Source organism: Phodopus roborovskii, unplaced genomic scaffold (genome assembly GCF_943737965.1).
Source record: "Phodopus roborovskii unplaced genomic scaffold, PHOROB, whole genome shotgun sequence".
NCBI classification, from domain to species: domain Eukaryota; kingdom Metazoa; phylum Chordata; class Mammalia; order Rodentia; family Cricetidae; genus Phodopus; species Phodopus roborovskii.
Window position 1 is genome coordinate 32,428,032 of NW_026126418.1, and position 27,189 is coordinate 32,455,220.

The 27,189-nt window shown below is 41.8% G+C and overlaps 1 protein-coding gene across 3 annotated transcripts in view; it reads right to left on the reverse strand.

Annotated features, from left to right (window-relative positions):
- Positions 1 to 17,642, reverse strand: part of Map3k20 (mitogen-activated protein kinase kinase kinase 20) — a 152,461-nt gene extending 134,819 nt beyond the window's left edge. Inside the window, exons 1-2 of one of the 3 annotated variants that reach the window (XM_051184475.1) lie at positions 17,458 to 17,642; positions 5,032 to 5,224 (exon numbers count right to left, since the gene is read on the reverse strand). In XM_051184475.1, coding sequence (XP_051040432.1) covers positions 5,032 to 5,190 — 159 coding nt within the window. In that variant the 5' untranslated portion in view covers positions 5,191 to 5,224; positions 17,458 to 17,642. Of the gene's footprint in view, positions 1 to 5,031; positions 5,225 to 5,376; positions 5,625 to 17,093; positions 17,231 to 17,457 lie in introns of those variants that run through there. The other 2 variants (XM_051184477.1, XM_051184476.1) reach the window with 2 other exon arrangements.
- Positions 17,643 to 27,189: the final 9,547 nt, after the last annotated feature.

The window sequence follows — 27,189 nt, forward strand, 5'->3', positions numbered from 1 at the left end:
GTGGTCACAATGGCTTTCCCTGGCACTTCCACCCCTTGCTGAATTCTGCCTGAGCAGTTCAGTTTCACCCAAGTTAACCAGCAAGTACAAAGAAGACACACTAACAGCTGCTCTCCTTACTTCTGGCACATATTTTTAAGATGGTATCCCCCCCACCAGTGTAAACATTTTCAAACAGAAAGAAAACAGTGCACTGTAAGTGCATCTGTTTAAAAAAAAAATGTAAACAACTGAGTCCTGAGGTCTGGAGACTGCTATAGTACAGCAACATGAAAGAAAATGCTCCACATTTCAGAGACGAGCACTGAGCCTGGAAAATTAAGCGTTTTATGATCCACTAACAGTGTACGATGCTCAGTTCACTTTAAATTCCCGAGATATTGCAGCAGATTGCAGATTGTCAAAACTGCACTTTTTAAATTGTGTTTTTCTGATTAGAAACGTAAATATATGTCAGAGTCAATGCACATTTCTAAAAACTTAGTGACATGTATTTCTGCCACAGAAGAAAATAAAACTGTAACTACAACTGAGCTGGAACAGTAATACACACTGTGACTTATTTAAGGTGAAGGATATGGATGCTGGTTGCTGGGGTAAAATGCATCGGACAGAGCGATGAGTGAGGAGGCAGAGAGTTCGCCATACATGTGATGAAGTATTTTTGTTAATTATCTATTCTATATGTAATATATATGGCTGTTCACTGTGAAATAAACTTCATGTTGGAAACTTTTCATAATAAAATATTAAAGGGAAACGTGAAATCATAGAAAACCACAGACATTCAAGAAAAATAAAAGCAGCACACAGACACTAAGCACATACATGTTTTATAAACTGTCTTCCCCACTTCACTTCCAATACACTCAGCATTTTCCGAATGGCACGTGATGTCACTGTACAGGCAGCACTGTGCTGTCTCCGAGTCTTCACCTTCGCCCACCTGACAAAAACCACTATTCTCCACACCCCTGACGGACTTAACTTCCTACTCAGGAAGGAACCATTGAGGCCTGCTTTCACGTGCTCGCTTTTTCTATACCCTCCTCCAGAAGGAGCATGTTACAGAACCTGTCTACACAGAGGCCTGCGTCCAAACTTAAATACCCCCCTCATAAATGAAAGCTGCCACTTTCGTTTCTACTAAGGCTCTTTTTCAAAGGCTCTAAAATAGGCACCTCTACTATTCCTCCACTTTGATTCCTAAATGCTAATCTAAGTCAGGGATGCTGACTAGGACCTCCTCAAAGAGGCTACCCCAGCAGTAGGACAGGAGCTAAGAGAAACTGGGCTACCTTTTTGTGTCAGTAAGTGAGAAAATTGACAAAAACCACAGTGAATGTCAAAAGACACAGAAGCCAGCCTGAAGAAGCCTTTACTTGCCAAATGGGCCTGATTTAACCACAAAAATGCCTAACTGGAATGGATTGTGGATTGTGTCACTTTGAAATATGAAATCATCTATAAATAACTAAAGCAACTGTCCAGTATGTAAAGGAGGGCAGAAAGAGGAATAGGGAAGAAAAGCTCAGGAGGGGGAAATTTTGCTCTTGGCACAATTATCTATCATGGTAATGTTCTACCTAAAACAGGATCATCAAGGGATGCAAAGCTGAGGGAAGATATTTACATAGCCTCAAAGTAGCTCCCAACAGCTGATTACAAAAGACAAATACACATTTTCATGCAGAGGAATTAAGTGAACTCACAACCAGAGATTCAAAAGTAACATCACCCAAACCAAGACAAGCAATATACCCATGGCATTGCACCAAGGACATACAACCAAATGAAGGGGACATAAAGCAAATGAAGGTAAATCGGTAAGTCCAAAACAAGGGGTATTCTGCAGAACAAGTGCTCTCTGCTTTTCAAAACTGTCCAAGTCTTAAAAGGCAAAGAAAGGAGAGAAACTGTCCCCAAATAAAACAGACCAAACAGATGCATCAGCTAGATGCCATCTGTCATCCTGGAGTGCATCCTGGGTTGGAAAACCGTCTCATAAAAGTCTTTTGGGACAAATAGCAAAATCTGAAGGTAGACTGTTCAATAAAGTAATATGGTCACTCAATTTCCTGACTTTGTTCACTGGATTTTTAGGAGATGCTAAAATACTCTGAATGAACACATATAGCATCTCACAGCCAGAAAAAAATAATTATAACTACATATAAGCAATAGCATAAATATAGAGAAAAGACAGATGCTATAAAATGTCACTAATGGTAGATGTAAGTGCTGTTTATAGAGGTCATCACAGTCTTGTGACTTTTTTTAGTGTTTGCTTTAAATAGTTTTTAAAAATATTTTAAGTAAGGGTAATTTTTTTTTCTTTTCAGTAGGAAGGTAACATGTACTTAACTACACTAGACATCACAGATGAAGCGCAAGCAAACAATCCAGTTTAAGAATTTGGCAGGAGTTCAGTGGTTAAAAGCACTGGCTGCTCTTCCAGAGGACCCAGGTTCAATTCCCAGCAAAAATACATAGCAGCAAAAATACTAATGCACAAGAAATAAGTATATAAATAATTTGCTGGGTGGTGGTAGTGCAAGCATTTAATCCCAGCACTTGGAAGGCAGAGGCAGGCAGATCTCTATGAGTTTGAAGCCAGCCTGGTCTACAAAGTGAGTTCCAGAACGGCAGCGCTTGTCTTGAAACACCAAAAAAGAAAAATAAAAAAAATATTGTCAAGTACATCCTCCACATTTGACTAAATTCACAAAACATACATTTGTCAAATATCAGGCAATTCTCCTGTCCTGTGAAGGGGGTTACAGGTGCTTTATTAAGTGGTCTGTTCCTCCTAAAACTCTGGAAAAATAATGACCTGGAAACACAGGATTGAGTGCATAAAAGGGGGTGAGGTGCTAGAGTTCATCACCTTTATCTTATCACATAAAAAGTGCCTAGCCAGTAGCCAACACACATCTATAAAACCCAAGTCCACAGGGATGCATACTTCCCTCTAACCGCCTGGCTCCATCAGACTCCCACGTCACTCTGTGAATTTAGCAGTGGGGTTGCCTTGCAAGGAGATGAGTAATGACCATCTCTGACCATCTCTGACACAACAGGCCCCCAATCGGAAGGGCAGTTTCTGCTTTTTCTTCTTCACAAGTTGATGAGTTATATACTCTTGTAAGAGAAAAGCAGGATTTGACAGCTTCCAACTCTTATTTTCATCCTGTGACTTCCTGTGTCATTTTCTTAGCCTCTCCAACTGTAAAAATGGGACAATGTATGCACACATGCTGGACAGGTAGAAAGCAAGTGTGCTACAACTAATGCTTCCTTTCAGAATCAGCTTCCTGCCTCATCCAATAACCATATCAGAGGCTCACTGTATCAAAGTCCCACAACCTACCACTTAGCATTCTTATGTAAGTGGACAGGATTGGCTTGTTTTCTGGAAGTCTCAGAGTAAAAACCTGAAGAGCAGGAAGCCTGCCCTTCTGAATTCTACCTGCTCCTACTGGAGTGGCTGTTACATTTCTCAATGCTTTACTTCCCAATCTATAAAATGGGGCAATAATACAAACTTAACTAGCTCAAAGGGCCCAGTATCAGAAATGGTTCCAATGCAAGAACTGATCTTTACTTAGCACCCTTCTGCTTTGTTGTAAAACCTGCAGACAGCCTGTGACAGAGGCCCTCAGTACACTGTCCTCATTTCAACTATGAGAGAGCTGGCTGAAGAGCTCCCCCCCCCCCAGAATACTGCTGAGTGCGGGGTGGGGGGAACACCTGCAAAGCTCACACTGGATTCACATCTCTAATCAGTCATGATGGTTCACTGGCAGCAGTCAAGGATAACAATAAGATCACTTAGGGGGAAGAAAGCATACTTACAGGAAAGAAACAGTACTTAGTGAAAACTGGACACACACACACACACACACACACACACACACACACACACACACGCGCGCGCGCACGCACAAATAATGGCCAAAATAAGCTACTGGCAGGACAACTACAGATAATGGTAATATACTGTATATTTCAAAAAGCCAAAGGGAAACATCTGAATGTTTACACCATAAAATGTTTACACACAGGCAACAGATACAATGGCTTAATCATACAATGTATACACATTCTGAACATTATTAACACATTGTTTTTGTGTGTCCCTAGGATCAGTTAAAAGGACATTTAAAACTCTAAAAAGTACTTTAAAGAGCATTATTTAAAGAGAATAATACAAATTATTTCATTCTTGAGGTACCAAACTGACTGTAGTGGTAAGTGTGTGTGTGTGTGTGTGTGTGTGTGTGTGTGTGTGTGTGTGTGTGTGTGTGTACGTGTCACATTCCTAAGGAAGATGAAGACTCTAAGAATTCAGGGCTTATCTACATCCAACACAAGTTCCAGACTCTAAAAGGCAAGACCTTATTCTGATTTTACAAGGAAAGGCAACTCCATCAAGCACCTAACTCTTTATTTCACAAAACACATCACCCTGAGCCATAGAGGTGAAACCTAAGAAGCCAGCATTGCTCGATTTAAGCAAAAAAAAAAAAAAAAAAAAAAAAAGTAATAATACTCTTTTACTCTTTTTTCCTTTTCAGTCTTTCTTTCTTTCTTTCTTTCTTTCTTTCTTTTTTTTTTTTTTTAATAACTAGGGACCACCCCCACACAAGGGGTGAAAATAGTACGCAAAGAAAATGTTACCTGTTACTCTATACTGCCCCCTTTTGGCTGCCCTGGAGAAGAAGTGAACTGCTCAAACCCTGTCTCTGTAGAACAGCCAGCACAGAGAACACCGGCTCTTTTATACCATGGAAAGAAATCCTCTAGCTTCAGATGACCCCAAGTAGAACTCGATCCTAAAGCACACAACACACACTGCAATATTTTCTATTTATGGGGTTCCCAGAATGGAAATTGGGAAAGAGCCTCATGGACCAGCCCCAAAGGGCCTGCCAGATCCCTTCCAGCTCTGTGATCCTCTAACTCCAGGCTGAAGAAAGGCTTATATAAGAACTGCTGTGACCGCCTCTGGTAGCGGTAGATCTCACTTACCTCCTTCTCTATTTTGAGTAACTTCTTTACAGCCACCTCCTTGTCCTGTGATATCCATTTGGCTCGATAAACACTCCCAAAACTTCCTCCGCCGCAGTTTTCAAAAAACTGCAAGTCGTCAAACTTAATTTGCACAAAGGAGGTACCGAGAGACGACATCTCATAATGACAAAGTAGTAAACGTCCACAAAATCTGCAGAGAGAAAGAAGAGCAACGCTGAATCACAAATAAATTAGAGTCCTGCCACAGAGATTCATAACAAGCCCTGGGAAACTTCCAGAAAGACCACGATGACTTCAGAAAGAAGAAGAGCAAGACAAACACATCGGAATGAAAATGCTCACCCTGGCAGCCTTTGCAAAATTCAACAGCAGCTTGTCCGGGCTTGGGGATGGCTCAGATTTCCCCCCAACAAAACCTGTCACAGCACTTCCTACACATCCTGGGGAGCTCTGCCTAACGGCTACTGTGTCACCAGGTCTCCTACCAGGAAGGCCTGACACACAGAAACCATGCTTTCAACAGTAAGCTTGCATAGCTCTTCTGGCATGCACGGCATGCCATCCCTCCATGTTGCCCTTGCTTCACAGGAAACAGACACGGCCAAACCTCTGAGCACCCTAGCATCGGCACAGCCAAAACACTGCAGAGTAAACATGCATCCAGTGTTTAGACTCCAAACAAGATTTCACTTAGGAGTGAAAGAAAAGCTGGCCGAGTAAGCCAAACATGTCTCACTAGACTGTATACCACAGCAGAACCAATTGTCTAAGAGACGCTGTCCATGATTACAATATATTAAGTCACCCAAAGAATATTGCCAAAGATGTTAAAAAAAATATTATGCTTGTCTCCAGAGGAACCAATGACCCCTCCCAGAGACTGCTGCAGTGAGATCCTCTGTGATTGAAGGGTTCTTACTCTGCTCCAGGTATGTGTCCATTCCTAATTCTCTATGCCAAACCATAAATTACCAGGAAAAACAAAACCCAAAACACACAAAAGCCGGAGTAAGCTTTTGAGCAAGCATAAAAAGCTACAGGCAGTGGATAAAAGAACATATATATATATATATATATATATATATATATATATATATATATATATATATATCCTTTCTGTAAGTGTAAACCAGAATACTATAAGCATGGAGCCAAAAAGTGAACCTATAGTCCAGGACATTCTATAAAACAATCAGCTTATACTCCTAATGGTTGCCATCACGAAAGTCTTAACAAATAAAAAGGAAGCCATCTATATAAAAATGTAACGGCAGCCGGGCATTGGTGGTGCATGCCTTTAATCCCAGCGCTCAGGAGGCAGAGGCAGGTGGATCTCTGTGAGTTCAAGGCCAGCCTGGTCTACAGAGCAAGTTCCAGGACAGGCTCCAAAGCCACAGAGAAACCCTGTCTCGAGAAAACAAAAACAAAAAAACATAACGACATCTATGATGAAATGCAATGTGTGGTCGTCACTCTACATTCATCCCCTATAAACATCTAGGCATACTGAAATATGATGCCTGAAACTTACTTTAAGATGATTCTGACAAGCTGGGTGGTGGTAGCACATGCCTTTGATCCCAGCACTTGGGAGGCAGAGGCAGGTGGATGTCTGTGAATTCCAGGCCAGCCTGTCTACAAAGCTATAAAGAGAAACCCTGTCTCAAAAAAAAAAAAAAAAAAAAAAAAAAAAAAGATGATCTAACACCAGCTCCAAAATATGTGAGGGAAGGGAAGAGGAAGGGGACACATGTGTGTAAGAGGGAGCAAGAAATGTGACAGAATCAAGAGATAAAAATCAGAAAGATGGTGGGCATTTTACCACCCTGGCCATTTTCTATGAAGTCTGGATTTTTTTTTTCCCTTCCAAAATAAAAGGTCGAAGGAAGCAGTCTGCACCACTGTAAATTCAATCTCTGCATTTACAACGTGGGGCTTTCCTGAAAGACACCCACTGGCAGCTCAGAGCTCTCAGTGTGCAGCTGGCTTAGCCATCCCATTTTAGGAACATCAGCTCAGTGAAAAAATGTTGATTTCTTACAAGAAGTCCAACTCTGCGCCACATTGGGGAGAAGGCAGGAAAGAAAAACGAAGCAATTTGTTTATCCTCCAATGTTTAGAGCCTTCTGATGTTTAGAAGACTGAGTCAACACAAAAACACAGGGAGGAGGACGGCTGTGAGGAGCACAGACACTGTCTATTGCTACTTTCAATTCAGTGATTTTCCATACAGACTCACTACGGCTCATACTTAGGAAGGAGGAAAGAAGGCTTATAGAAAACATAGGAGAATGTGCCAGACCAACGCAGATAGTGTGTGCAAAGCAAAAGGCTCTTACAACTACTATAAGCTAGATCTCCATGGGACAGCAGAGGACAGGTCTCTTTTTATAATTAATTTTATCCAATATAAGAATTGAAATTGGGCTGCAAGTCTTATAAGACCGTGCCATCCCACAGCCCCCCTGTTCCCCACTCGACTCTCACTGCTGAGAAAGTGACTCCTATCGGCCCCTTTGAGCATCCTCTTATTTATCACATTTCTAAGTGATGTGTTTAAACACTGTGGCTTCTTAACGTTTCCCATTGTAGATCTGGTTACTAAGAATTCCCTGTGAGGGATTCAGTTCTCACACACCACCCTCGACCTCCGTACGTTCAGCTGCCACGCTGCTCTTCTCTGTTTACAACCTCAACATTTGGCTAAGTCAATATTCATGGTTTATAGCAGTCTTGCAAAGTCAATATTATTCACAGCACCGCCATGCAGCTATTGTATTTTACTCGGATAACTTTGTGTTTCTCCTGGAGTTATTAGTTGCCCTGTTTTTGTCTTCTATTGTTTGCTTTTCATACTACTGATAAATTTATCCAACTCATCAAATTCTCCCAGGAACTGCAAAACTCCCAAGAAAATAAATACACAAACACACACACTCACAGAGCAGGTTCTTCTTCCTTCGTTCATTCTCTGTTATCCTGGAGCAAGGAAGATGCTGTTTCTCACGGAGACATTCTTTCTAAACACTCCTCTTGATTCAGTGTGGCTGGAATGGCTGCTTCCCAGGCCACACTGTAACTGGGATTTCATCTCCTGTGCCATTCAAGGACCGTCTTCTCCTTTACCCTCAGAGGGAAAACCCTGCCCCTGGACCTTCAGTTCCTCTTTCTTGGTTTACTTCTACACCATGACAACACACATCTCCCACTGGCTCTCTGAGTAGAGGGCACAGAATTGTGCTTTTTGAGTCCCCACTAGCAAGCTGTCTGTTGTTCTAGGAAGGATACTATCCTTTATGTAATTGTGAAAGTATTATTTCATTTTCTTCCCATTTAAAAAAAAATAACTTATCCACTCACTTTATGAATGTGAACGTTTTGCCTACATGTGTGTGTGGGCTGCAAAGAAGCTGAAAGGGCATCAGATCTCACAGAAAATGGTGTCATAGGTGGTTGTGAGCCATCATGTGGGTGCCGGGAACTGAACCCGCATCCTCTTCAAGAGCAGCAAATACTCTTAACCAATGAGCCACCTCTCCAGCCCTCTCATCTGATTTATTTTTCCCCTCAAATATGTTTTTTATATCGTATGTGTGTGGGTACTTGGCTTGCATGTATGTATGTGCACCATGTACATGCCTGGTGCCTGCAGTGTTCAGAGAAAATGCATCAGATCCTCTGGAATTAGTTACAGGCAGTTGTCAGCTTCCATGACGGTGCCGGGAATTGAACCCACATCCTCTGAAAGAACAACAAATGCTCTTAGCCACCAAGCACCTCTTTTCATTTCAAATGCAGCTATGGAACAGGCTGATGCTACTGTGATTTCTAACCCTTTTCACAAATGTCTCTAAAAGCTTTTAGGATCTTTTTTTTTTTTTTTAATTTGTAGAATTCTGCTTTTTACTAGGCTGTCCTTGGAGACGATTTTTTCTCCACTCATTGGTAGGACACTCAGCTCCAATCTTTAACTCTTGTCTTTGAATCTCAATTGTCTCATGTTCCTTTACCACTTGAGCCCTTTTATTTCATGTCTTATTTCTCATACATGCATGACACACTGCTTGCAGTCCCCTTATCTGCTGACCTCTGTCACATCTCCATGCTGGGTGCAGGCAACACCTCTGCTTCAAATACCCATCTCTACCTAGCAAGCCTGTCCCCAACCACGGTTTTGAAGCCCATGTGAAAAATTGCATTCTTTCTCTCTATTCATCTTCCCCATCAAATTCCCACCACAATGTAAACTTCATAAAGCCCAAATTCATTTCTATCTATACCTGCATTTTCACTCACACAAAACCAAACATGCAGTCGGTACTTTTTCTATTCTAAATTATCTGTTGAATTAATGGTTTTCAGTTAATTTTCCCATTATAATTCCTGGAGCTGCACAGATTTCAATCAAACTAAGGGAACACAGACCTGCCATTTTCACAGTGCCTGCAGAGGAATCTAAATCTAATCCTGTTTGAAGAGCTGCCACCAGCTTCTTGGGGAAGCTAGGCCGCCAGTACTGGGTGCCTCTGGGTTTGAGTAGAGGAGGGGTGGAGAAACACTTTCCAAAACAAAGGATGAGATCAATAAAGACTAACTTGAGCCCATTGGGCAGGACCCTTGGCTAAGATCGCCACCCCTGAGAGGCAACATGGCACATTCTTCTACATCAGTTACTCACACTGTAATACACCCTTCTGTCTAGATATTGGCTCTATATGAATGAGCTATGCAGCTACTTGTATGTTTTATTGAGATTGTAAAAAATAAAGTCCCTTCTGATTTTTTAAGAGATTAACAATTTTCGAGTATCTTAGTTCAGGTTTTAACTACAGTGAGCTCAGCAAGGCATCATATCCTTCAGTTGAAAAATTTGGTTTAGCTTTCTACCCCCATATACATACATATATATGTGTACACACACACACACACACACACACATATGTATGTGCACATGTATGCATATCTGTCAGGCTACACATGTATATTGCTCCCCCTTTTATTTTAAGTCGCTATTCAAAGAAGATCGATTTATGAGGAGAAGAATGAAATATGAGCTGCCGTTAGCCAAACTCAGAGCATGTTGGGGAAGATGCTGATCAAATTATTGCATGAAGACCTGATCAAATTATACTCTACTTTTTCAGAAATATCTCTACTGTCTAGACCAGTGGAGCTATCTATTAGACAGGGAGCCCATCTATACCCATTTACTGACAAAAGCTACCAGTTTTCACCATGTCTGAAGACTGCCTGTTACATAATACAGGCAATCACACAGCGCTGCAGGTGGACTCAGAATAGGAATATCCCTAAAATCAAACCGTAATAAGGGGTCACAGATTTGAAAATGATAGCAAGTTGGTTAAATCCAGCCATCTGCTTACTTGAGCCAAAACTTTGTGATTTAAAAAAGGTCCCCAAATTAAACATACAAAAATAACTTTCAATATTAAGTAAATCAATGCAAGTATTTATAGCATCGTTTAGTTAATTATACCAGCAGAACGATCTGAAGGTAGAAAAATCTTAAATGGAGCACTATCTTTTGTTTTGTTTCCCATCCTCTCAAAAAGGGGGCTGGGTCAGGACTTAACTCATAGGTCTTTATTTTTCTCCTTGATTTTTCGAATTGGTATCAGTCTCAAGTCAGTCATCTGTCTACACGCCCTACTTTAATTTTATCACAGATTTAAGATAAAAATTTAAAAAAAAAGACCACTTGAACATCTAACATTTGAAAAGCAAAATTTTAAAATCATATGGGCCTGAGTTGAATTCTGCCTCCACCTCTCTTGAAACAATCATTTTTCCTCCAATGATGATATTTCTAACCCTCACAAATAAGGGTTTTGAAGTCACTTCCGTTTGATAACCCTGATGGCACTGGGGACATCACTTCTAAAGCACAGATGAGCATCACAGCGAGTGCAAAGCCAGGGCGAGCCGCAGACCCCACAGATCCCACATACAAGCTGCCTGAGCTCAGGCGATGGACCGTGCCTCTGCAAAGCAGGCTTCCCATGGGCTTCCCCCCACGGGCTTCCCCCACGCTCTTCATGGGGAAGCAGAGACAGTGTAGAAGGGCCTGGAGCATGCCTGCCAAGGAATCTATACACAAGAGGTGGAAATAGTGGCTTTGTCATAAGCTTTGATGCATCCATTCTTTCAGCCTTCATAATCAGGCATTTTTCCCCTTCCCATTTTCAGAACTGCATTCTATTTTAATTCAATCACTTCTGCTACACAGTATTAATAAATGGTCCATGGGTTTCTAAGCCTTTTTCACCTGTACCTATGTGTCTTAATTTCTTCTCGCCCTTTTGTATTCTCTCCACTTGGAAGTTGGGTCTCTGTGCAAAAATCTATCCTACTACCAAGGGTTATTATTTATATTGCAGGCAAGACCTTGCCATGTTGTCCAGACTGACCTTGAACTTGTGATTCCCCCTGCCTCAGCTTCCCAAGCTGAAGTTAAAGGTGTGCAACAACATGCCTAGCTATAATTACAACTTTTCCCATAGAGATGAATCCTACTTAAGTTACTAGAAGATATTTTTTCTTAGATACTAGTATTTGTAGAATATATTTATTCAATTACAGCACTCTCTTTCTGTAGTCTTCTTCTGATCTTATCCACTCATATCACACAGGCACCTAATTCCAGAAAACTATAATCTGCTTTATCAAATACCTCCACATCATAATGAAAATATTTTTTAATTAACTTTGCAAATGAAGTCTGGCATTTCTCTGAGTTATCTTACTAGCAAGAATATATATATATATATATATATATACACATATATATAATATACACATGTATATAATATATATACTTATATATACTTAAATATACATATATAGATATGGACTCATTTATAATGTACATATTTCCTCTTTTTCCATCCTAAGTTATACTTTCCTTTTGTCTTTCTTAAAAAAAAATAGTTATACGTTTATTTCTGGCACAACATAAAAAGAAAAACTAATCTGTGTCATCATGATCAAAATAAACTTTTAAAGAGATTTCTAAGGCTGAAGAGAGAGCTCAGTAGATAAGATTACTTGCTATGCAAGCAAAAGGATCTGGGTTCAAATTCCTGGCACCTACTGGTAATGCATGCCTGTAATCCCAATACTGGGGGTTGGGGCAGAGACATGTGGATTCTGGGAGCTTGCTAGCCAGGCAGTCTAGCCAAAATGGCAAGATTCACTTTCAGTGAGAGACTTTTGGTCTCCAAAAATAAGGTAGAGAGAGGTAGAAGACACCCAACATCTTCCTCTGGCCTCTGCGTACATTTGTCCATGTATGTGCACACATACACATGTACATATACTGTGCCACACATACAAAGGAAGAAAGGAAGGAGAGGTAGAGAAGAAGAAAAGGTTTGGGGGTCAGCAAGATGGCTCAGCATGTAAGAGCACTTGCTAGCAAGCCTGAGTTTGAACGTAGGAACCTACATGATAGAAGAAGACTTCCACAAGTTGTCCTCTGACCTCCATGCATTTCACACATGCAAACATACACATGCACACACAATAAATAAATTTTTAAAGTTAAAGATGATTTCTCAAAAGTAGCCTTTAGCCTCTAACCAACCTTGCTCTGTTGTGTGTTTCTTCATACAGTTCAGTAAGTAAATGTATCAAAACCATTTATCATCATGTGCTTTACAACACTGTTTGGAATTATTGTCCTGTATTCTTTTAAGGGCATATCTTTTCTAAAGAATGGGGAAATCTTTGGTTTATCTATCTCTTCATAATGTCAGGGAGGGCCAGAGATTTAAAGAGGCAATCCATGAACAGACTGCTCTGTGTCCTTATTTAAAAAAGAAAATCATTAATGATAAAAGCTGCAAACTGAGGTCTATGAACAAAACTAACTAGAAGTGAACTGCTTTCAGAAACAAACCCCTCACATAAAATAGGTAGGATCTAGGAAACAGGACTTCTTCCAGAATGGCATCTGAGAAAACACAACTTTACACTAGAGTCCAAAAGAGAACAGACATTCCCCTCCCTATCTGTGCTTTTACCATATAAGTAACACGACTCTTCAGCTGGAGCAAAGGTTAAAGCAAAACAAGCTAGTTAAATGAAACATTCTGATTCATCCATTAATATTCCAATAAATGAAAATCAACTCCCATGGCATGCTTCCTTGCCAGAAATGCTGTTAGCAGAAATAAAATAAATGAGAACCAGGAAGTGGTCAGTGGAGAGATGCTGTGTGAAATGAATCTGTGCTCAAATAAAGCCCAACTAGGAAACAAGGTAAGTACATACGGGTCCTGGATCACTGGGGAGGGGGGCTCTTGTGGAAAGAGAAAGGAGATGGAGCTATCATTGAGTGAAGAAGAACATGGAGAGGGCATTTCTGTGGGGCTCAGAAGAACGCACAGGTGCTCAGGGGTGGTACTCATCTCGGTAAAAAGCCTACCTTCTAAGTCAGCCTCCAACTCATCCTGGGGATTTGCTATATAGTCTCTACTCCAGAACTGTCCCTGTCAAATAGGAAATACCCAACCAGCCTGGCTTCTAACAAACAAGGTTGCAACCTCAGACTGGCTACCTGGAAGGAACACTTCTTAACAAGGATCAATATGCAGGTCAGAACCGGGCCAACTGAAGGAAGATGAAAGATTAAGATAGACACGGGGATATTAAAATGAGCCAAGACCTGTATTATGCTTTGCTGACTGGAGAGGTAAAAAAAATTATCTGTGGGTACAAATTACACAATTGCTGGTGACTAGTAAAGCCTCACAAGAAACTATTCTGCCCTCTTAGCAGTGAGTGACACATCCCTGAGTGTTCAACAGGAGGTGGGGGAAAGGAGTGGGGATCCTGCATCAGTGAGACAAGAATGGATGTGTCTGTAAGGTCTGCTTCAGCCTTACAAGCAGGATGACTAACCAGGCTAGTATGAGGTGCTGATAGGCCATCTTCCTTTAGTAAGAGACACCCCTGACAGTAAACATGAGGGAATATTCAGGAATCTACCTCCTTGATGTAAATAATAAAAGTTCTTGGGCCACACTCCAGAAATTCTTCTCACATAGCTAGAGAGGTCCACATTACAATGTCCACCTTGAACTCTTCTCTCCCATCCCAAAAGCAAAGAGCTCTTTCCATCTTGGACCATCAGGATAACCACAGACTACAAGGATTCTTGGGATGATGAACTAAGTCAATGCTTTCCCTAGCAAAACGGAGTCACATTACCTCTTCCATCAGGCTGGGCTACAAACCTTAACTGAGCCAGCCCCCATCTCCGTGTGCTTATTCCCACATATGCAATACACGATGCTGCAGAGAAGATAGGTGAGTCCTACAGCACCCATCTGACTTTAAGATGTGGGGGAATAAATGTGTCTGTTCATATTGCTTTGCTCAGTTGAGTAAGACTAGTTTGGAAAGCATGAATGTTTAAGGTTAAATGAAAGATTTTAAAGCGAATGTTTGCCTACAGTGGAGGTGCACACGTGCATACCTGCAGACTTTCTCCTTCACAGTAGGGTATTTTGATAGAAAGCTTGAGACAATATTCACTCCATGACCTAGAGATAAATGTGTTCCTTCTCCTTTACGGTTTCCTGTGTGAAGTCCAGGGATAGGTCCAGAAATAAGTGATGGACCCTGAAGACAGGGGCTACTCAAGAGGAGCCCTAGAGATAGTTCCAAGTTCTGGCTTCAATGTCATAGCCTTCCCATGTCTCGCTAACTTCCAAACTCTTCATATGTATATTTAAGTGTATTAATCTTCAGATTCTTCCCCAGCACACAGTATTACAGAGTCGCTTTGGAAACTCTTAAACACAAAAGGGAGTGGCTAGGGAAACTCCATCTACTCTCAGCATATACATTTAAATATGACAGGGACAGGGCAAAATACTGTAGTCAAGCCTTGCCTGGGAAAGCTGAGGCAAGCACATGGCTTGAGAAACGTGGGAAAGCCCTCTCTGCACCCAGTCACCGTAGCTGGAGCTTCCGGGACTAGCCCAAGTATTTCCACATACTGTCTCATTGACCTCTCCCCAGGAAACAGGTACCTCTGTCTCCCAAGGGTATAAACATCAGCCAAGCCTTATTTACAAATGACACAAGTGGGATTCAACTTGGGTCACCTCCTTTTCTTCCAACATGTGCCTTTTTTCTACTCCATCATTTACTGCCTCCTAATTTCCCTTTTTCTCTTTAAACAGACCCATTTCTTGTTAGTGTAATAACTGGATTGCTCACTATCCTTGTATTTGAGGCTTTAGTTTTCCATTAGCAATGGTGTCAATGGATTAAGTAACAGATGTGAGGCTCAAGGTTCTCACTGTGTTTTAGTGGGCTGGGATTACTTAACTCCTGTTATACCCAATGCTTCAGCTGTCTCTAGGAGGGTCTGACACAAAAAACTCCTGTATTATCAGTCAAACCATCAGGCTCTGGGTCGGATGGCTCTATTCCCTGCATAGGTAACAACTTTGGATACAGCTGGAACCACGCTTTTTTATGTGTAATGGGCCAAAGTTAATAGCTACAAAGGAAGTAGCCTAAATCTTCCCCACAGTAAGTCGGAAGGTGTCTCAGCTGCTGCTATTATATTTAGATAGACCAGTCCCCGCCCCTTGTCAGTCTGTCTTGTGCATAATAAAATGGAAAACAAATGATCCCAACTTTTATTTCCAACATCTGAGGGCACCAAGGCTACCTTATTCCAACAAAGCACATCACCACAAACACCTTTCCCAGCCCAGCAGAAGAGCTCACTGACACTCTTCTCTGACTGTGTCCAGCTCCAAACACCACTGTCCCTTTTGCTGGGTACTCTGAGAGCTTCATCTGACCTCGTTCACAAAATGTCCCTGTAATTTCTCTAGTGTCTCCTCTGATGGTCCAGTTTTTCACTCCACACCCTTTGTAAGTCCTGTTTATAATTCTGCAGCCCTATCAGACTCAGTTTCACTGCTCAGCCCAGATAGGCACCCAGCCAATGTATTGCCAATAGCACTCACTCTGCACTAACTTAAAATACACAGCACAGCTTGCCAAGTTTCCTTATTTGGCAAGAAGGTCCCTCAGTTCCCAAGATCTTTGACCATCCATTTTTAGATCTAAATCTGTGTGCTTAATATTTGGTTATTACTTCCCTTAATGTGTTCTTATGCCCCCCCACAAAAAATCATTCAAAAGGATCAATCATCTACTAACTTTCCTAGACAACAAAATGTTTCCCACTTAAACTTTTGACTTGCACATTCTTCAGTTAAAAAAGAAAAAAAAAACTTCAAAATAATCCCCAAAAGTACTTGCAGAAATTATATTGTAAAAGATTAAAATAAACAGTACACAGTGCTCCAAAGGGCCGTTTTCCCTCTGTCTTAATTCTCTTTCCAAACAAGCTAAATTCATGTTCATTTACAGTCTCACAAATCTCTCACTATTGTAGCGGGAATCTAAAACAAAGACTCTACAAACAACCAAAACCATAATTAAAATGCAGCCGTCACTTTTTTTTTTAAATCAAGAAAGGAATGAAATTTCACTGTAGAGACAGGCCTACGACAAAGCACTCTGGTCCTGAATCGTTTGTTTATTTTTATCGTCAAATATTTTGGTAGGGTTTGGATCCACTAAATCCCGGCAGTTGGTTTCATCTATGGTCAAGAAAGCCAGAAGATTCGGTACAAGCACTTCAGGGGTAAAACAGGAAGACACTTTTAACAACAGCCTGAACTCAGATAGCCTCAATCCATTCTGGAAGACGCTTCTCATACGCATTATTAATGAAGGCTGCTTATTGTGAAATCGCTGGAACGGGCCACCAAATGGTGTGCTTTCGTTATTAACGAAACTAACAAAAATAGTAATTATGTTCTCCATAAACAGTGCTTATGCAGGATCTCCAGGCGCACGAGAAACATACATTTTGAGCAACCCAACAATGACGTGCCATTGTTTTTCCAGACAGTTCCATGTCATCTGGGCAGTTTAGAATCAAAGTTTTTCAGAAAGCTGTCACGCACGGGGCGAGGCGTGGCCGCGGCCGGGGCAGCACTCACCGCCAAGCCGGGCGAGGGTCCCCGCGCCCACTACACCCGCGTGTGCTCCCACGGAAGGCAAAGGTGCCCGGGAAGGGCAGGCGGCGCCGCAGGCTTCCCGAGACCGCCGCGGACTGTGCGGGGCCGGGCTCTTCCGGGCACCGAGCGCCCCACGGGACTGTCCCGGACTTGCCCAGGCCGTACTCGGCCCAGCGGCAGGGGACCGCGGGGCTCCAGGGCACCGGGCGCGGGCCGAGGACAGCCGCCCGCCGCGCCCCGGCCTCCCGCACCCGCGCTGCCCCGATCGCCGCAGGCCCGGGCCGCGCCGATCCTCCAGGGTGGTGCTCCGTCCCTCCCTCCTCCCCTGGCCCCCGCGGTCCCCTACCTGGCTCCCGGGCCGGGTGCGAGCTGCGGCGGGGGTCGGGGACGGCGGCCCGCGCTGCTCCCACGCTTCCGCCGGAGTCAGGAGTTGAACATTCCGCCTCTCCGCGCGGCGCCAATGAGGAAGACGTCGCGGCAACAGCACCACCTACCTCCGGGCGCGGAACCGCCGGCTGCCCTGCCTCCCGGCACGCCCGGGGCAGCTAGCGGGAAGGCCAGGGGCTGGGGATCACAAGGACTGCAGGTGCTGCATGCCCTCGCGGGACGTGATGCTCTGTTTGGGAAGGGGACAGTAGGGAAGTCGGTCTCTGTGGAGTGAGGGTTGCAGGTGCCTCACTTGGGACCATCAACAGGTACTTTGGAAATTTTGAGGAGGAGTCAGGGCCTGCTGCTCTGGTTGGTGACTTTAAGATAAAGTGCCTGTGGTTTCACATTGAGGTGACAAGAGTCCATTGCAAGTGTGGAAGAAAATAAAAGGTGGCACCGGGCCTTAGGGAGAAAAAATAAAAAAATAAAAAATAGGACTAGAGGGGAAAGAGAGAAGGGGTTGCAAAAGTAGGGGAGACGTTTTCTGAATTAGAATTTAGTCACACACCTGGAGAATTGTGGAAAGTTGAAATGATGTAAAATGGTTGTTTGTGTTTTAGTGCATTGCTTTATATTGGAGCACGTGGCTTAGAAACCTTAAGGTTTTAAGCCACATTCCTTCCTCTCCATCTTAGAGGTGATTTGGAGAGTTGCCTAGGGATGGAAATAGGATAAATGATAGATACTGTCACTTCCTGCTTAAAGATAGGACCCAGAGAACCTGAGATAGAGGGTGCAACACAGAATCTTTTTTAAAAAAGGAAATTGGAATTGAGAGACGTGTTTCAGAAAGAGGCCACAGAAATTGGTGACCCATTCGATTGGGAAAGAAGAAAGCGATGATGCCAGGATTTGAGACCTGGGTGACTGGAAGAATGGTGTGTCATTGACAGAAATAGAAATCTGGGGAGAGGAAACTGGCTCCCTGCTGAGTTTTGAAGTCATGAGAGGAAAAACAGGTAGAGATGAAACAAGAAACGGAAATCAGAAGAGAGGCCAAAAACTGTTCGTACGTGTTTAGCATATGAGTGTGGAAGGGTGGGTAAATATAAATTAATAATGGTCTGAGGATTTTATATTAATAAATTACATCTTGGTAACCGAGAAGACTGAAGAAAACTGTCGCGCGCGCACACACACACACTCTGCTGTAGGTGATCAAACAATTGTAGAAGCCTCCAGTCTACTCCAAAAAAAAAAAAAAAAAAAAAAAAAAAAAAAAAAAGGTGATGGGCTGTTCAGCACACTGTGAGCAGGAAGAGACACGTGCCTGGGAGTCAGGGAGCCTAGCATTACTGTTGGTCCTTCCGGTTATCAGGTGGGACACTTGGCTGGACAGACATGTTTCTTCCTCACCAAACTAAGGCTCCAACTGGCCAGCCAGCCGGCCATGCCTTACTGGGAGCACGTAGCTTAAAAAAAAACCTCTGTATTTTAATCTAATTATTTCTCCTCCTCATCCATTTTTCCTTCATTCTATTTTTTTCCTCCTATAATTAGGCTCAGAGAGTAACCAACAGGAACAATCAACTCTACAAAATAGTTTCAAAACCATACTTGAAGGTGCATCTCGGACATCCCCCTGTCTTCCTGTTTATGTTGCAAGTTCCTCAAGGCCACACCTCATATCCTATTGAGCAGGACTATGACTGTACTTAAAGCACAATGATTCTGTGATAAACTTCTTGCCTCAACCTCTTTTTTAAGATTTATTTTATGTGTATGAGCGTTTCACCTGTGTATATGTATGTGCACCATGTGTGCGCCTGGGAGCCTACAAAGGTCAGAGGCGGGCATCCAGTTCATTGGAATTAGAGTTATAGATGGTTGTGAGCCACCATGTGAGTGCTGGAAATTGAACCAGGGTTCATTGCAAGAGCAGCAAGAACTCTTACCCACTGAACCATTTCTCCAAGTCAAGCTTTAATTTTTCTTTTATCTACCTGCCAGTTTACTTGTGACCAAATTGGTCTCTTTAGATCCCAGAGCTAATATACTCTACCACTGTACTGACTCCTGTCACTTGCTCAGCATCTTCAAACTTAAAACAAATCTTCTTGCAAGTTGATTATCATCATCATTATTATTTTTGGTTAATCTTCATTGGGCAGAATATAGATTTACAAATGTAAAGAGCTTTAGCAAAAAAGTCCTGGTCAAAACTATCAAACCTTTTTATCCCTTCCCTTCAAAGGCTCCCACACTAAAAATAGATGTACTCTCAGCTGTGGTAGGGTTTGGAAATCTTTAGCACCCTTTTATAACCAAGAACACCCTCAAAAATAAGCATGCATTCTAAGTGTGTGTGTTAAATACACCTTAACAAAAGTGTTACCTCACCACTTGTTCAATGGGATTGTTTTCCCTAAACTCCCCTTTAATAGAAATCCTGGAAGGGCCAGTAGCTAGGAGAGGAAGAGCAAACAGGTGACTTAAAAGGAAAGAGGCCATCTTTGTCCCCTCCTGGAAGTGATAACAACTGCAGGTCTATTCTGGGGCATTTTCTCCAGCCATCTTAGTCCTTCATCTCACACTGAGGAACTTTGACATCTGGATCACAGTACCACATCTAAGAATTACCCAACTTGTCTCCAAAGGCCAGTGCTTCAGCTGCTGTACATCTGTGAGTTCCTAGAAAATTAAGGCTCGAAACCAAGCATCCTAGGAGGTTAGTATAGTCATTACCTTAAAATGGGAAATGAAGCCCACATCACAGTTTTCAGAAGACAACTCACTGGGAGATGCTTCTACTTTCCACCATGGTTTGGTAGCAAATACCTTTATCTGCTGTGCCATCTCCTTGGCCTCGTATAATGGATTTTGATGAAAAACACAAGATGTAGCAGCTCACAATAATAACCCCAGCATCTGAGAGGCTAAGGCAAGTTGTGAGGTTCACAGCCTAGGCTACAGAGTGAGACCTTGTCTCAAAAACCAAAACAAGGGCTGGAGGGATGGCTCAGCAGTTAAAAGCACTGGCTCTTCTTCCAGAGGACCCGGGTTCAATTCCCATCACCCACATGGCAGCCCACAACTACCTGTAGTTTTATCTCCAGGGGATCCAACACCCTCACACAGACATACACACAGATAAAACAACAATGTACATAAAATAAGTAAATCATTTAAAGAAAAGCCAAAGCAAAATGAAAAGTAACCATTATCCACACTTCTTCAAAAATCAGAAAAGCATCCACCCCACCTTACCCCTGTTTTGAAAAATCTCCTTCATGCCTGGCTTAAGTAGAAGACACAGATTCTCATTCTGCCTCTGCATTTAGTATATTTCACCACACACATGTACCCTCTGGAGAACTCTACACTCATGGACCACACAGTAAAAATATTCTTAGCTTCTTAAGCTAGAGGGACTTAGCTGCTCATATTCTGTCTCAAGACAGAAAGTACTTTGCTAGACATTAGAACATGAGGAATGTTATGCCATCCTTGTGCTTAAGCAGCTGCCCCCTTTGGGGTACTAGACTACCTAGTGGTCACGTGATAACAAAGCCCTCCCCCTTACTTCCTGGACTCTTTAGTCCTACTCAGGATGACTCTTTGCTGTTTGTCACACTAGCCCTTCAAATCCTAGACTGAGTTTCTAAAACTGAGTCTGTCACAGCCTTCCAGCATCAAGCCCTGCCATCTTCAGGCCCCCCTTCTCCTAACCTTAAGGTAAGAAACTGATAATCTCCTCATAAAAGATATGACTTGCTGGAATCCTAGCATTAATGCTAAATGATATACCCTGTGTGAACACCATTGAAACTAGGAAGTGCCTAGATTTTCTTTGCTAGGATCAGCGAAGGTGGTATAGCTCTATTTCAGTAGGACCTTTGACAGAGTTCTCAGCATGATTTTATAAATTAGACTGCCATGGGCATGTTTTCCTGCTAGCCTGGTCCCATAGCCACATCAGCCCCAAATAACACACAGAGACACTATATTAGACATAAAGCTGTTGGCCTGTTATTAGCGTTTCTTATTGGCTACCTCTGTCTTAAATATTAACCCATTTCTATTAATCTAAGTATTTCCATGTGATCTTATCTTACTGGAGAGAGGGTCTGGAGTTCTTCTCACTTGGTCCTACATTTTTAATCTCTTTCACCTCTTCCCGAAACCTCCTTGTCTCCTAGTCCCGCCTACCTTGCTTTCCTATTGGCCAACAGGGATTTATTCATTAACAAATAAGAGAAACATATTTACAGAATGACATCTCCCATCATCTCCTCTTTTCTGTCTAAAATAAAAAGTAGGGTTTTAACCTTAATATAGCAAAATATATAACAAAACAGTTATCAAATAAGAACTACAGTTAACAATATTTAGTCCATTAACATTTAGTAAGATTTAAAGAAAATATTCCATCATCTATCCTTTCCTTGTGAGTCTAAAGTCCTATATGTAACTTATCTTTAATCCTAAGGAAAACTATAACCATAACTATCTGTCTTCAACTCCATCAAAGACCACAGAAGGATAACATATAAACTCTAGAAATGACAGAAACATCTTGTTATCTGATCAGTCACCTGAAGTTCTTCTGTAATGTTCCATCTTTAGCCTATAGGCCATAGTGTGTCTGGCAGACTCCTCAGCAAAGCAGGAAACTTTAAACTATCCACCTGTATTAGCAATTTGTCAGTCATTTTTTCTTTGTGTCCTGTAGACTGCCTGGCAGACTCTTCCATGAAGCAGAAATCCTGTAGCAATATCCATCTTGTATCAGCAGTCACTTTCCTATGAGTCCTGCATGTTCAGTTTATACAGCATAAAGTCAAACAGTCCAGACAAGAGCAGTATCTTGCCCAAATGGCTAGTGTTGCCATATTGAAAGCAAACTCCATAATGTATTTATTCAATGTCCATCTTCCTTTCTGACTCAGGTGGTGTTGCCAGGAGCAGTTATGCCTCATTGTTAAGAAAAACCCTAAACCATTTTAAATGCCATCTTCGGTAGGTCTTTGAAAGGTTTGAAGAATTCCTGTCTAATTGAAATATATCTCTATATATCTAGAAAACCTAACTAACATTATAACTTTTGACTATTATAGATAACTATCTATAATCTTTATTAAATTATAAATTACATTTCTAAATGAGTTATATAAACACAATACCTAAACAAGAGGAGAAATATATGTATCACAAAATTGATCTTAAACTTGTATTAATAAATGAAAATCCATTTCAAAACAAAGTATACATTTCTATACCATAATCTCCTTTTTACCTTAAGAAGAGATTGGTTGTGATTATTAATTATTTATAACCAACCCATATAAATGAAGACAGCATTTATAAACAATATTTAGGAATTTGGGTGTCATTCTTTCCAAACTGCTTCCTGCTGGTAGGGGGCGCTGTCTTGGGAATCCTAAGAAGACACAGACATCCTGACTGTAGTGGTCTGCAAAGCTGCCTTGTCCCAACTGTTTTGAATGTTGGATCACCTGGGATACGGTTTCAGGAGGTCTTGCTTGGTCAAACCATGTTAGTCTGGAAGGAATCCACAGCTTTTCATTTTCTGTACAAACAAAAATAGAAATCCTTTTCCCAAGTAACCTGTCCTTAGACTTAAATCTTGAAGTCAAAACATTTTTAAAATATATAAATTGGAATAATCTAGCAACATTTCTTTTAACAATTGTTGCTATTTCCTTAGCAGTCAAACAATACAAAGACAACATAATACCATACAGTATCCAAAGTCTCTCTGTGTTTTCCATCTTTACGTGGCTTTTTTATTACTATATTTCTTCTATTTTTTTTTTTTTTTTTTTTTTTTTTGAGACAGGGTTTCTCTGTGTAACTTTGGCTGCCCTGGAATTCATTCCATACACCAGGTTTACTTTGAAATCACAGAGATCCGCTTGCCTCTGCCTCCCGGACTGCTGGAATTAAAGGTGTGTGCCACCATACCCAGCTACTCTCTCTAGCTGCTCATATACACCATTGAATTGTTAGCAGCCCTTCTTAAAAGCTGTGTGTTTTTTGCTGCTATGCTGAGTCAGGAAACCTCCCTTAAAGGAGCTGTGCAAATTTCTGCTTGTCTCTAGCGAAACAGAGCCCAACCGAGAAAAATGCTGCTACCAAGAAGCCTTGCTTGTCTCTGTTCTTTTGTTTTAAAACCCCTTTTCAAGCTTTTGTCAAGTTTTAAGTGAAAGTTCTCATCTCCATTGGGCACCATTTTGTTACCAGCAGTTTTTCCACCTTCCTGGTCCCAGAGCCACGTCACGTCAACCCCAAATAACACACAGAGACACTGTATTAGATATACAGCTATTGGCCTGTTACTATCATTTCTTATTGGCTAGCTCTGTCTTAAATATTAACCCATTTCTATTAATCTAAGTATTTCCACGTGGTCCTATCTTACTGGTGAGAGGGTCCGGAATTCTCTCTCAGTCCTACATTTTGAGTCTCTCTCTACCTCTTCCCAAAACCTCGTCTCCTAGTCCCGCCTATCTTGCTTTTCTATTGGCCAACAGGGCTTTATTCATTAACCAATAAGAGAAACATATTTACAGAATGACATCTCCCATCATTAAACAGTTTAGCTGGTGATAGCACAGTAGCCCGCTCTAAGAGTACTGAAACACCAATCTGACAGAGGGGGTTCGCTAGGTGTGCTGCTGGACTCCTTTGGCTTATCCGCCCATTCAGCCTTGTAGCAGCTTGAATGTGTGATGTGTGTAACAAGTACGGTTTTTTTCTGCCTGCCGCTGGTCTTGTCCCGCCGCTGCGCCAGAGACGCTGTATTTGATATAATCCTGTTGGCCAGTTACTTGTTTCTTATTGGCTAGCTCTGTCTTAAGTATTAACCCATTTCTGCTGGTCTATATATTTCTCTTACCGGGGAGGTGGCCGGCATACTGCTTTCTCCAGACTCTCCATCTTGACTCCTCCTTACTACTTCCTCTTCCTCCTTGTCTCCTAGTCCCTCCTATCCTCCTTTCCTATTGGCCAACAGTTCTTTATTTATTAACCAGTATGAGAAATATATACAGAATGACATCTCCCATCAGATGTGCAAGATTAATGGTGAAGCAGCTGGAGTTTAGAAGGAACAGTCAACATGTTTGGTAGAAGAATCACTGCAAGAGCTGGAGAGATGGCTCAGTGGTTAAGTACATGTACTTCTCTTCCAGAAGACCTGAGTTCACTTCCCAGCACCCATGCCAGGCAGCTCACAGCCATCTACAACTCCAGCTCTCTAGCTGAAGAGGTGTCTGAGACCCCTGTCCTCTGTGGGCATCTGCACTCATGTGCACAGACACATACACTTAATTAAAAATAATAAAAATAATTTTGAAAAATAATTATTTCAAAACCCCATGATTTCAAAACCCAGTATTCTGGGCATGATGGCACAGGCTAATCCCGGCACTTGGGGATCATGTGTTTGACACCAGCTGTGGTATACAATAAGACCTTGTCTCAAAACCAAACACCTCGGAAACCTTTGGGAACTTTTATGGACACCTCATTACATCAGGCACAAGTTCCTCACGGCACTTTGAAAACCTTCAGTCATCTAACCCAAATTTTCCTGTCCCCGAGTTATCTGCCGTCTTCATGAGCTTCATAGATGCATCAGGCTGAACCATGTGCTTCTTCTGATCTCTGAACTGTGCCGTTCCCCTTCCCCAGTCTTAAGGACCATCTAAAGCTTCCCCAAGGCCATTTCTACTCTTCTGCTGATTAGTAATAATCCCCTTCCCTATGGGTTCTCATAATGCTTTAAACAAGGGTTTTACTCCAGAATTTAGCCATTTAACAATTTACGTACCTGCCTTTTCCTGCTCTTCATGAACCTTAAAAGCAAGATCCATGGATATCACTATTGTGTCTGAGTCCTGGACCCACCCTAACTGACACAAGGGCATATTTGAAAGCACTCAAATATTTAATGAGGAAAAGAAAATGAATTACAATTGGGTTTATGATTCAATTAGTTCCATCTTTAGCGATTAGAGACTAGAGATGGATGGAAACAAACAATGCATGATCATTAATTCTGGTAAGCAAATTACTAGGAGTTTTGCAAATACACGGATTGTTAAATGTATTTAATCCATGGAAGAGGAGCTGAAGGCTCAAGTGATGCTACACAATTCGCTCAATATCGCAGAGCTCATGAGTCAAGCTGAGTTGCCTGTAATCTGCAATTGGCCTGAGCTTGTATTTCCTTTCTATTTCTATGCCTTTCATTTCCTTTCTATTTACACTGAACATTAGGGGAAATGTGCTTTTAGAAATGTCTGATAAAGTGACAAGTTTCAAACAGTGATTCTCAACCTGTGAGTTGTGACCTCTTTGGAGGTCTAATGACCCTTTCACAGAGGTCCCCTAAGACCATCAGAAGACACAGATATTTTCATTACAATTCACAACAGTGGCAAAATTACAGTTACGGAGTAGCAATGAAAATGATTTTATGGTTGGGGTCACCACAGCATGAGGAACTGTATTAAAGGGTTGCAGCATTGGGAAGGTGGAAAACCACTGCTTCCGCAGCATCTGTCGCTTGCACAACTCTTTCCCAAATGATGCAGCCATTGGTATAGATGAAGTGGTTTATTGTGGATACACCAGAAGGCTTTGGTGTATAAACAGGAAAAAATATATATATTCCCTGCCTTCAAATATTTCTGAAAGACTTTAAGCTTTGTGTGTGTGTGTGTGTTATTATTATTAAAGTTTCCCAACTATTATTATTAAAGTTTCCCAACTAAGTAGCATAATTGCAAACAGACTGGACATCCATTCAGATAGGATGCCTCACAACGTGAATGTGACAGTTTTTTTGTTATAATAGTTCAGGAACAGACTCCCAGACCTCTGTGGAAAGTATCTTCAGGATGGGTGGTGGTGGTGGTGCATGCCTTTAATCCCAGCACTCAGGAAGCAGAGGCAGGTGGATCTCTGTGAGTTCGAGGGCAGCCTGGTGTACAGAGTGAGTTCCAGGATAGCCAGGGCTACACTGTGAAATCCTGTCTCAAAACAAAATAAAACTAGAATATCTTCCTATATGTGAACCCACAACACTATCAAAGTAGTCAAGAACATGAAACACTCGATACTCCTTTGAGGGTGGGAGGGGCACAGCACAAGTCTACTCACGCCCTACTCATGACTACTGAGTTTCCTTCGATTCCTCCACCACTGTCTCCCTCCCAGCAGCTTCACACTTGGCATCTTTCCATATCAGTTCTCACCCTCATCATTGCACCTGGCAACCAAACGCGCTCTGCCTCCATCGCAGGTGTGGTGGTAGGAAACTCTATTTACAAAGAATGTTATTGAAATCTAAAGGGCAGCATGCAGAATAAAGTTACCTAAACCCAAAGTGTAGTGAAATTAGTCAAATTCCAGGCTTCTGTGCCAACAGATGCAACAGAGATGAAGAGATGAGGTTTTTGTCCCCAGATGCCTGCATCTTGGCCTCAGATGAGCTAACACACTATATTTTAGTTGTAGGTAAGGCGGTAAATCTGTTATTGTTTTACACCCTTTGTATCTTCCAGGGGAAAAAAAACCTTGATATCATGGATAAACATTCTCAGATTCAAATTTTTAGATATTGTAAGACATCAATTGATATAATCCCATATAACATTAATTTTTTATTACCAGTTTCTTG